This window comes from Strongylocentrotus purpuratus, unplaced genomic scaffold (assembly GCF_000002235.5).
Source record: "Strongylocentrotus purpuratus isolate Spur 01 unplaced genomic scaffold, Spur_5.0 spur5_contig_853, whole genome shotgun sequence".
Taxonomy (NCBI): domain Eukaryota; kingdom Metazoa; phylum Echinodermata; class Echinoidea; order Camarodonta; family Strongylocentrotidae; genus Strongylocentrotus; species Strongylocentrotus purpuratus.
This window is the reverse complement of record NW_022145561.1, coordinates 687,660-699,544: the sequence shown is the minus strand read 5'-3', so window position 1 is coordinate 699,544 and position 11,885 is coordinate 687,660. Positions and strand designations below refer to the sequence as shown.

Here is an 11,885-nt window from a genome sequence, read left to right as displayed (position 1 = left end):
GAGAGAGAGAGAGGGGGGGGGGGGGGGGGAAGGAAAGACAGAAACCAACGAAAAAGAGTTGCGCGTAACTGTGGCTGGTTTTAATAATTCACGCGCTTAATTTTTGCGCGCTGGGATGACAGATATATACACGTGGGCGCGGCGGCTATATTCCCCATCTTTCCTTTGTTACCGTAATGCATAAATTCGAACTAGATCTAGATCTATTCATATTTCATATCACATTTTGAATACTTTAAAAGTTTGGAGTGATTCCTCAGCCATGTTTGCGAGTGTTTGGCTCGGTGGTAAGTTGATTGTTAAATTGATTTGTAGAGTACGGTTGTTTGTCGGCGAGCATTAGACCTAAAGGATGTTTGTTGCGAATGCCATTGCCGTTTGCAATTTTTCACATAGATCGAGCCATAGGCCTTCACCTTAACAAATAAATATCCATGGAAAATTGTGTAGTTAATAAGGCCTAGATCTACTAAGCAACATGTATTTACTTTCCCACATGTCGTTCACTATCGGATTGGAAGAAACTGCCGCCCCCCCCCCCGTGTCCCTGTAGGCCCTATAGTAACTTTTTTTTTTTAAAAATATTTGAGGAGGTAATCCCTGAAGCAGCTTTTCCAAGCTATAGGCCTACTGGGATGGGATGTGTTGTGACAGCAGGCGAAGGTGCAGACAACAAAAGGGTGTACAATTTCTTTATACAGTAAAACAGTGACGTGCAAGTAAAAAGTAATGCTGCTAAATGGTTTACAGCATTCTGGAACGGGAACCTACAGGAGGTTCCAAGTTTGATGACAGTGAGGGCGGTCATCTGGAAAGCAGCAACTGTTGTGTTGGTGCAGTAACTGCAGTGGCTGGTAGTGGTAGTTGATTATAGATGCGAATGGTGCGGGGGTAAAACGAGTACTTGTAGGAGTCTATTGTTGCCTCAGGAACAGAGAGCTTGAGTGTGTGGTCTCTTCTGCTGATGTATGTAGCTCTGGATATGAGGTGAGGACAGTGGCGTACCTGGGGTACTCCGTCAGGGGGGGGGGGGGGCAAGCGACCGAAACAAACAAAAAAGGCGATGCTAATTTTCACTTCTGGCGAGCGAGCGGGCAAAAAAAATCTTTAAGTAACGTTTGGTATATAAACTGGTATTGTTGCAAGTTGGGGGTGGGAACATTCACTTGTTAGCGACGTTAATTTCATTTTTTTGCAAACAAGTGTAGCGAGCAAGAAAAAAATCACTTCTTTTTTAATAATTGCCACTTAAACTTGGTTCAATTGTCCCATGCAGGGCGCGGGAACAATATTGTGTTTAGGGTGATTTTATACCCATTTTAGCTAGCAAGCGAAAATACATCTTTATCTCAATGAATTGCTATATAAAATTTGTTTCATGGTTGCAGGTAGGGGGCGGGCACAATCGTGTTAAAGGCAATGTCGATCCCATTTTGGCGGGCAGGCAACCCCCTACATTTCTCTTTTTAATGATAGTGTAGCAGGTTAGTGGTGGGCACATAATTCCACGAGCTAGCGAGCGTAGCGAGCGAAAAAAAAAATCACTTTTCTTTTATAGGGAAAATAATGGTACATAAAACTTGGGTTCATTGTTCCATGTCAGGGACGTGATTATTAAAAGCAGTGTTATTTCTATTTTGGTGAGCGAGCGTAGCGAGCGAGCACAAAAATTCACTTCTCTTTTATAGGGAAAATATGGTATATAAACTTGGGTTCATTGTTCCATGTCAGGGACGTGATTATTAAAAGCGGTGTTATTTCTATTTTGGCGAGCGAGCGTAGCGAGCGACCAAAAAAAAATCACTTCTCTTTTATAGGGAAAATATGGTATATAAACTTGGGTTCATTGTTCCATGTCAGGGACGTGATCATTAAAAGCGGTGTTATTTCTATTTTGGCGAGCGAGCGAGCAAAATTTTTGTAATGATAATTGGTTTATAAATTTCAGATTTTTTTGTTGCAGGGCAGGGCTTACACAATCATGTCTAATAAGGTGATGTTAATTCCGTTTTGGCGAGCACGAGCACACCAAAACTTCTTTGAATAACGTTTGGTACATAATTATTAACTAGTTGTTGCAGGTTGGGGCGGGCACGTTAGCAGTGTCAATTCCATTTTGGCGAGTGAGCATAGCGAGCAAGCAAAAAAAATAAATTCTCTTTTAATAGAAATTAATAAATAAACTTGTTTTTATTGGTGCAGGTCAGGATGGACCCAATCGCGTTAAACGCGATTCAATTCCTTTTTGGCGAGAGGGCGAAAAAACTCTTCCATTTTTAATGATATTATTGCAGGTCAAGGGTGGGCACAATTGTTTCCAAAGCAATGTCTATTCATTTTATTCGCGAGCGAGTGTAGCGAGCGAGAAAAATGAATTAGTCTCTTTTAGTAACATTTGGTACATATATTGTGTGTTATTGTTGCCATGGTTGCAGGTCGGGGACCGTCAGGGCAGGCACAATTGTATTCTAGGCAATACTAATCCTTTTCTTTTTTTCAGGGGGACAAGCAAGTGAAAACATTTAATACAAAATAGGCTAGCAAGCAGTTCGCGCCAGCGAAGAGTTTCAAATTTGTTATATCACTTATATTTTCCTATTTTCATTTGTTTTAATTTTTCAGGGCCGTATGCGGAATATTTTTCTGGTGGGGGAGGGGGAAAGATGCGTTAAAAGTTTTCGAAGAATCTCAAAAGCAAAAGGAGTGAAGGGAGTTCGAGCGACCGAACTGGTCATGAGGGTACTTTTGCATTTTCAAAAGTAGAATTGAAGGATTTGGTATAGGCCTATACTACATTTTCAGGAAAAAAACTGTACGTTTTCAAAATATCTGGGGTCAAATGCCCCCCCCCCCCCCCCGGTGCGTACGACCATGGTCTTTTTTTTTTTTTTAATTTCCCCATTTTTATTCCTTTCCTTTTCTTTTCACTTTTTCTTCCTTTTCTCTTCTTCTTCCTTTTTTCTTTCCTTTTTTTTCCTTTTTTCTCTTTCTTTCCTTTTTTCTTCCCTTTTCCTTTTTTCTTTTTCTTTCCTTTTCCTTTCTTTTCTTTTCTTTCCCCTTTTTATTTTTTCCCCTGGAGCCCGTCAGGGGGGGGGGGGGGGGGCACTCTGCCCCCCCTGCCCCCCCATAGGTACGCCAGTGGGTGAGGAAGACAAATATTGACTAACCCACCTATAATTATGTAGGTTTATTATAGCCTAGTCTAGATCTAAACTTAATTTTGTAATCAGAATTTTTAATTTTGGTAGGCCCTATTGAATTTTATATTCTTTTTACTCAAATTTTTGATTTGAATGTTTATTCGTTTAAAAGAAAGTGAGACTAAAAAGTGTAAATGTCAATGATTTGAAGTTATAATATAGACTAGACTCTAGACCTCTATTCTCATTTAGGCTTTCCGATAGAACGAAAAAGTATGTAGTAATTCTTTCCCCACTCTCTCTCTCTCTCTCTCTCTCTCTCTCTCTCTCTCTCTTCATCTTTGTTCTATTCAGGAACCGATTACCAACTCATCAACCTCAACTGCATGCTGGTAAATGTGATGGATCTTCTCCGCAAGAAATGCAGTATCGACGACGAAGATGGTAGGAATGGATTTTCACAACATACGTGGGACGATGATAGCAGTGAGGTCGGGCTTGCACATGAATTAAAGAGATTTATATTTTACATGATGTGTTACATAGTTGTTATAGTCTAGTGTCTCTAGCCCTTTCAAAAAAACTGTTGATAGACTAATTGCATTAAAAAATAATGCATTGAAAACCACTGGTATCAAACCTTTAAAAAAATATACCATTCTACCTCTAAATTTGTTTTTAACCATGCCTAAGGTTCTAAAATCATTCTCAAGAACATTGTACAGTATTAATGCCTTCGCTACGGGCTTACTTACAAGTTCAGCATTTTTAGTAGCTCATTGATCAATTGATAAAATAGCAGCATTTAAACACTGTTTCCTTTAATTTTTCAAGTTTCGTTAGATTTAGCAGATGAGGAAGGAATGTTGAAGTGCCTCCCAGACTACAATGTCAGGGTAAATACAAAACACTTGCTGAAACCGCGATCTACCTATGTCCCGATCAAGATGGAACGTAAGGCTTTTGACTCAGCATACCCATAATGTTCATCTCTAATTTTTCCAGTCACACCGACGATACACCAACACCAGACCGACGATAGACTGAAATCAGACCGACAATAGAACGACATCAGACCGACGATAGAACGACATCGGACCGACGATAGACCGACATCAGACCGACGATAGACCGACACCAGACCGACGATAGACAGACATCAGACCGACAATAGACAGACACCAGACCGACAATAGAACGACACCAGACCGACAATAGACCGACACCAGACCGACAATAGACCGACATCAGACCGACAATAAACCGACACCAGACCGACGATAAACCGACAACAGACCGACGATAAAACGACACCAGACCGACGATATACCAACATCAGACAGACGATAGAACGACACCAGACCGACAATAGACCGACATCAGACAGACGATAGAACGACACCAGACCGACAATAGACCGACACCAGACCGACAATAGACCGACATCAGACCGACAATAAACCGACAACAGACCGACGATAAAACGACACCAGACCGACGATAGACCAACATCAGACAGACGATAGAACGACACCAGACGATGATAAACCGACACCAGACCGACATCAGAACGACGATAGACCGACATCAGACCGACAATAGACTGACAACAGACCGACAATAGAACGACACCAGACCGACGATAGAACGACACCAGACCGACGATAAAACGGCACCAGACCGACGATAGACTGACACCAGATCGACACCAGACCGACGATAGACGGACACCAGACCGACGATAGACCGACACCAGACCGACATCAGACCAACGATAAAACGGCAACGGACCGACGATGGACCGACATCAGACCGACGATAGACCGACACCAGACCGACGATAGACCGAAAAAACTTTCACATTACCCCTGAATGACCGATAATCGGTCGATTTGGAGACGATGTGGAGTTGGCTATGTTTGTGCGACTCGGGTATCGGGTTTCTTGCACGAGCACGATTGCGAAGGCTTTCTAGAAATCAGCTCAAGGCCATTCAGTGCCCTATTACATATCATACAGTAAATTTCTGGGGGGTCTTTCACAAAGATGCTAAGTTGAACCTTTCTCTAAGTTGGACTTAACAATTATGGAATGCCATTAGCATCATTGAAAATATTTTGTAAAAGTTATTTCAAAAAGCAAAATGTTGATTCAAATCATTCATATTTTCTATTATCAAGGAGATTTCATGTTCTTGATGTGGAATTTATGAAAAGTCTATAATACTTCAATTTTTGCTTTTGAAAATATTAAATGTTAAGGCTACAAATGGCTCTTCATGACTTTTAAGTCCAACTAAGAGTTAAGTTTGACTTAGGATTTTTGTGAAACACACCCCCCCCCCCCCAGGTTACATAATATGACATTGTAATGTTAGCACATTTTAATAGTTAGATGATGGACGAGGGTATTGAAATTGTCTTAGGTTGATTTCGAAGATCTTTGCAAAGTGTTTACTGTAAACCCATTTCCTGTTTGGTACAACCGCTTGATAGTTTTGTTAAGGGAAACAAAACAAAAACGAAATTCAACTTTCCTTGATAACTATGAACGAGGTTGTCAAGTATTGTCTAAACTGCTTAAAAATATTGAAAAAGATCGTTAAAAAGAGATAATCCGTAATTATATACAATATTTTTCTTTTTTTCCCCAGCGTTTCGTAACCGCACCATTGTAGGAAATACCCCAATTACCAGCAAACACAATTTTAAAGAGAAAGATATCACTAGGATTTTGTTAACATTTAAGCCTAAATTGATAACATAACACTTGGTGACGATTTTTTTATTTTACCACTAAAACAATGTCGAATACTATATCTAGTTTATTTCTTGTTCATTGGCTAGATATCAAGCTTCTCTCAGATGAAACCGACTAATTATAACAATTAAAATTGATGCAAAGCTTATCAATCTGAATAAAGCTCCTTGTTATTTAAAAATGAGCTATCACGATTGGAGGCTTTCGGTAACAGCCATATTGAAAATGCTGTTGACATTTTCTTTCGTCAAAAGAGCCTGCCCATGGGGCGTTTAGAGGAATTAACGAAAAATAAAGGAAATGGGAAGAACAGGAAAGATGGTACCAAAATCAAGCCCATTCCTCTAAATATCCCAGAAGAAGGTTCTTTTGACTGAAGAATATATCATCAGCATTTCAATATAGCTTGAAATTGAATATTAACTCACCAAGTAAAAATACAGACGTCTAAAACAAGCTATAGTGCAAATCCATGATCAGGTAATTTGGGTTTTGTCTCCTCTGATTTTCCCATAATGTTTCAACTATAAGTTTACTGTGTTTTGCAGGTGATGAGAACGATGTGGCCAAACCTTATGAACCTTTTGTGAAGCAACTGAAGGAGAATACTGAGTTTATGAGTAAGTACATGTGCATGTATAACCTATTCAGTAACACTTTCTACTCCACCCTGATATAGCCTCTTGTCGATGGCCCTCGATTGCGTTGTTAGAGTCCGTAATTTCTGGCGAGCGAAGCGAGTCAGAAAAACCGAGCGCGAGCGGTTTCTCTGTTTTTCTCGGTTTCTCTGACTCGCTTTGCTCGCCAGAATTTACGGACTCCAACAACGCGAGGGCCATCGACAAGAGGCTAACCCTGATATGAAGTTGGTTCAATAGAAGCAGAAAAAATGAGAGGAACTGGTCACTGAAAGTTTGAGTCAAAATGGGGGGGGGGGGGGGGGGGGGGCTTACTGCATGCTCATGCCGGAATATCAAACAATATAATTTCCACATGAATATGTAAGCGAACGAAGCAAGCGACAACATTTTTGTTTTTATTTTTTTGCTTTCATTAGACACTCTCCTCGTTCAGTACCGTAAGAAAGAACTGCCATTCCAAGGAAAGAAAGACAGGTCAGCTAGTCGGAATCGGGCGACATCGTCGTCGAGCTCTACACCTCGAGTGACGCCCAGCGCCTCGAAGATGAAAAGCAAAAAGGGCGGCCCCCCGTCGAGAGCGGGAAAGGCTTCTAGATAAACCAGACGAATTTCGACAGGATCGAAAAGGCTTTCCAGAAATCAACTCGTAGGCAATTTCAAATCGCCTTATCCCATATATAGCATGGCCAAATACGCATCTCATTGTAATGTCCGCACCTTTCAATAGACGATGGCAAGTCTATGCAAACGTATTTTGGGCATGATGTTGAAAAGAATAAATTTGGTCGATGTAGCTAGGACTCTTCAAAGCCCCTCGACTTTTTACGAACATTCCGGCGTTTAAACGCAATGTAAAAATTATGATAATAACAATAATTTTTTTTTAAAAACACACGTCTCAAATATATCATTGTGATCGCTAATTAAAGCCACGTTGTTTGATATTTAGAGTTGTATTTAATCGCAAACTGTCATAACAATAGTGCGGAGTTCACCTCAAGTATGACCCCCCCCCTCAAAAAAAAAATCGTTTACGAAGCGAGCAGATGGAATGTGCGATAACCTTAATCTAAACACTGATTCGTCCTTGAGCTGACATTAAATTGTTTGACATAATAAAAGTCTCTTTTTCTAAAAGGTCTCATCAAACCTGTCAAATCATTATGTAATATCATGATGAAAAGCAAGAACATTTCTCTCATTAAAATAAATTGTTAAAAAATCACATAAGCCAGTGTGGTGAGAAGGATGGCGATAGGGGTATTTGGGCACAATTAAACAAAATATATATCTGTCAAAGAGTATTGTACGTGTACTGACAATTGCAGAATTTGAAATAGAATGCTGCCCCCACATGACGTGAGAATATCGAATATAAAAAGTCAATGATAAAACGGGGCGGTAACTGTTCTGAAGAAAAAAACAAAATGACGCCACGTATATTTAGAGTTCGGTTGAAGAAAAAAAGCATGTTTTTACATGTTTATCTATCCAAAAGAGTGAAATGTTATAAAATGAAACAATTTTGATCAATTTTATTTTTCTGACATAATCTCGATGCGGTTTCTTTTGTTTTAAATACTCCTACTTTCGAAAAAGATCTCATATATATTGATTTTGGAAGATGTTTTTGAACTTTCATTAAACGAAATATGAAAACATATCGTTGTACTTTGTAATAATTTTGAAACGTGTCAGTAAAATATGGTCTTTGATTGTGATTGATTGGTTGAGGAGTGTCAGGTAAGTGTTTCAGAAGATTTGCGTAAACATCAATTTATCAAAACTACACTTAGCCCTAACCTACATAGATAAACTAAAAAAAGAGCATCTGACTGGGCGTGCCGTTCACCTACAGTTTAAGGGACAGGGCCCGGTAGGCTCATCATTCACAGGTCACCATCTCCCAACTACAAAACTATTACATTAAGCCCTAATTACGTACATACATACAACACCGAAAGAGCATCTTACTGGGCTTGCCGTTTAATAGTAGGCTCATCATTCACAGTACACCATCTCCCAGCCAAAAATTAACTACACTAGCTAAAGCCTAAACTACACACATACCATATCTATATTAAAACAAGAGCATCTGAAAGGGCGTGCCATTCACCTACAGTTAGAGGGACAGGGCCCGGTAGGCTCATCATTCACAGTACACCATCTCCCAGTCAAAAATTAACTACACTAAACCCTAACCTACACACATAAAATATAACAAAAAAGAGCATCTGACTGGGCGTGCCGTTCACCTACAATTTGAGGGGCAGGGCCCGGTGGGCTCATCATTCACATGTCACCATCTCCCAGCCAAATATTAACTATACTTAGCCCTAACCTATATACATTCAATTTTTTTTTAAATAGCACATGACTGGGCCTTCACCTACAGTCAAATGTGCTAATGTAAAACAAAAAGTGCAAAACTTATAATTGTTTACGAATGTCATGAGCAATTTTAAATTGTGTGCTGTATAATCAGGATAGACTCCAACAAGCGCCATCTGTATGCGATATTATAATGTAATTTGCAAACATGGATATAAATTTCCAAAGTAATATGAATGCGTATACTATCATATAAAAGCGAAATAGATTAAACGTCAGTATATATTTATTTTCTCTCTCTCTCTCTCTCTCTCTCTCTCTCTCTCTCTCTCTCTCTCTCTCTCTCTATATATATAAAAGTGCGAGAATTCTCAACTCTGACATGATATATATATATATATATATATATATATATATATATATATATGCAATTCTATACCATTAATGAAGAAAGAAATCTAAACGTGAATCTCAGTGATTTCGGGTTTAATTTAGGAATTCAATAGGTCGCCATAGTGATAGCTGTATACCTATTTGACTACCCAATCTCTGACCCTTACACTTTGCAATCAGCTCTTATTGCGATCCTTGCCCTTGTTACGGTATATGCTGCTGTCACCAAGATTGTAAAAGTCGGGGATGGGGGGGGGGCGAGGCAAGTTGAGCAGCAGGCCATTAATATAGGGCAAGGGATGACAAAGATTGAGGGCCTATCGTGGGCATTTAAGAAGGGGCGGATTGAGGATTTAGTATTTTTTTTATAAGGGGGGGGGGGCGGTAGTTTTGGCACGATTTCTGTCGAAAAATTGAAAGGGAAACGAGGAGACGATTCGCAGGGGAGTTATGTACTTGTGCTATGCGACACATATTTTAAGAAGAAGGGGGTGGGGGTGCACGGGCCGATGCCCCCTCCCTACCTCATCTTTCATTAATCAATGATGGATTTAGGGAGAAGGCCAGTGTACCATCTTTCTAAACTTACGACTGAATTACGACTTGGCAGATGAGGGATGAGGCCAATCAGAGGGGGTTTAATGGGGATGACGCCCTCAAAAAAAAAAATCCCACCGTGATCAGATGATGAAATCAAACCCCTTTAGCTTTAGCTTTAAATTCAATGCAATTCGATCCCAATTACACTATTATGCACCTCTGCTCCCGTTTGTATATCAACGCAACAAATTACGCCCCATTTGCGAGGATTGGGAACTGGGTATTGAAAGAATCATGTCATATTTTGATCTCTTACCCAAATACAAGTGACTACAACATTTTACGATGGGGAGATAATGGGCGTGTAGTAGAGTCGTGACCTAGTAGGTCGCAACGAATGTTCAGAATATACGATGATCGTACATTTACTAGTACACGTCTCAAGGAAAGATACGTTGCTTCTTTCTAAAAACTCTGTGGAACATACGTAGCCCTGGTTTGCATGCTTGTATATATCGGGACAACACTGCTAAACTCAACATTTTACTCTATCACGACTAATCATTCAGAAATAGCGGGACTATAGATTTCATTCAGCCATACTTGTAGAGAGGTATGTATGTCTTGCTTTTATTCTCATTTTTTATTAACATCATTCTACGTTTTTACTATCATATTAATGTGTGATAATGATCAGTTATGTCGGTCCGGTAGATTTCTAGGTTAAATACAACCCCAAATAAGTGGCGTAGCTATGGGGGGGGGGGCATGGTGGCACTTTTTCCCCAATCGAAAGACAAGAAGAAAGAAAGTGGAGAGAGCGAGGGAAGAGGTGAAGGAATACATAAAAACAGAATGTGAGATAGTATAAAGAGAATGATTGCTCGAAAACTCTCTATAAAGATTATAATAGTATATTTGAATCAGTAATGTGGGACGGCATGATAACCTTTAAATGGTAAGAGGCGCAGTAAACGATTATCGTAAAATGATTCAGGGTGATCCGATCTGCGTCTTTGATGTAGTTTAACTTAGAGGAGGAAAAGACAAGAGGAAATACGGGAAAACTAGAGGCAGAGAATTTATGTGAGTGTGTCTGTTTCACTTTAAGATGAACAAATGTTCCCATTCTAAAGGGGCAAGAGGTCTAGCCAGTCTGCCATCTCAATTTTGACCATTTAGTACAGCGTTTTTCTAACCAGGGTGCAGCGAGAGTATTTTATACATTTTGGAATAACGTCAAATGCCCAAATTTATATCACTTTGAGTATTTTGATGAGGAAGTAACATTTGAGAAATATTTAGTGAAGTGTCTTTTTTTCCTCCCTCGCTTCGCTCGCTTTCCAAATTTAGAAACGGGACGGTTTAATTAATGCAGCAAGGTCTATCAATATCCCCATATAATGATATGACAATGTTTAGGCTACTCACTGCTCAAAAATTGGTATTATTCTGCCAAAATGGCCCCCGAATATAACCTCACTTATTGTATTTTTATATCGAAATGAAATTTATACCACGAAACAGTGTTCTTTTCTGCTCGTTCGCTTCACTTCTCGCTAAATTGATGAATATATATGATTCCTGGCAACGAGATGACCGAATATACAACTTTACATATGTAATGTATTTTGATGATCAATAAACATTTTTGCCATTAGAAAAGTTCGTTTTTTTTCCTCGCTAGCTCGCAATATTTTGAATCCGGATAGTATTGTCGGCCCCAGACGAAAATGTGCTCGTACGTGTATTATGTGCGAGGGATGGAAAACAAATAATCTCTGATGAACTTGATTGGGGGAGACGCGAAACTTTTTAACTCCAGAAAGGGTGCCGTTACTAAAAAATAAAGTTGAAAATGCTGATCTAGTAGGCTAACGACTTAAGCCCCCCCCCCCCCATGTCTGAGCCCACGCTACGCCACTGTTACCTATCTCAAACAGGTAATTGATTTATGTTTGATTTGGAATGACACAAACCTAATGTATATGATCTGATGCTTACAGTTTATAATCATTATTGATATTATCATAATTATTTGAATGTTTCAATCCTGTAATTATTATTATTATCTTTATTA

The 11,885-nt window shown here is 39.4% G+C and overlaps 1 protein-coding gene across 1 annotated transcript; it reads left to right on the top strand.

The window, feature by feature from the left end:
• The first annotated feature begins 739 nt into the window (after positions 1-739).
• Positions 740-7,139, top strand: LOC115928315. The gene is made up of 5 exons (XM_030995438.1): positions 740-860; positions 3,495-3,584; positions 3,975-4,094; positions 6,449-6,520; positions 6,958-7,139. Exons 1-5 carry the CDS (start codon positions 740-742, stop codon positions 7,137-7,139), a joined length of 585 nt encoding a protein of 194 aa, XP_030851298.1.
• Positions 7,140-11,885: the final 4,746 nt, after the last annotated feature.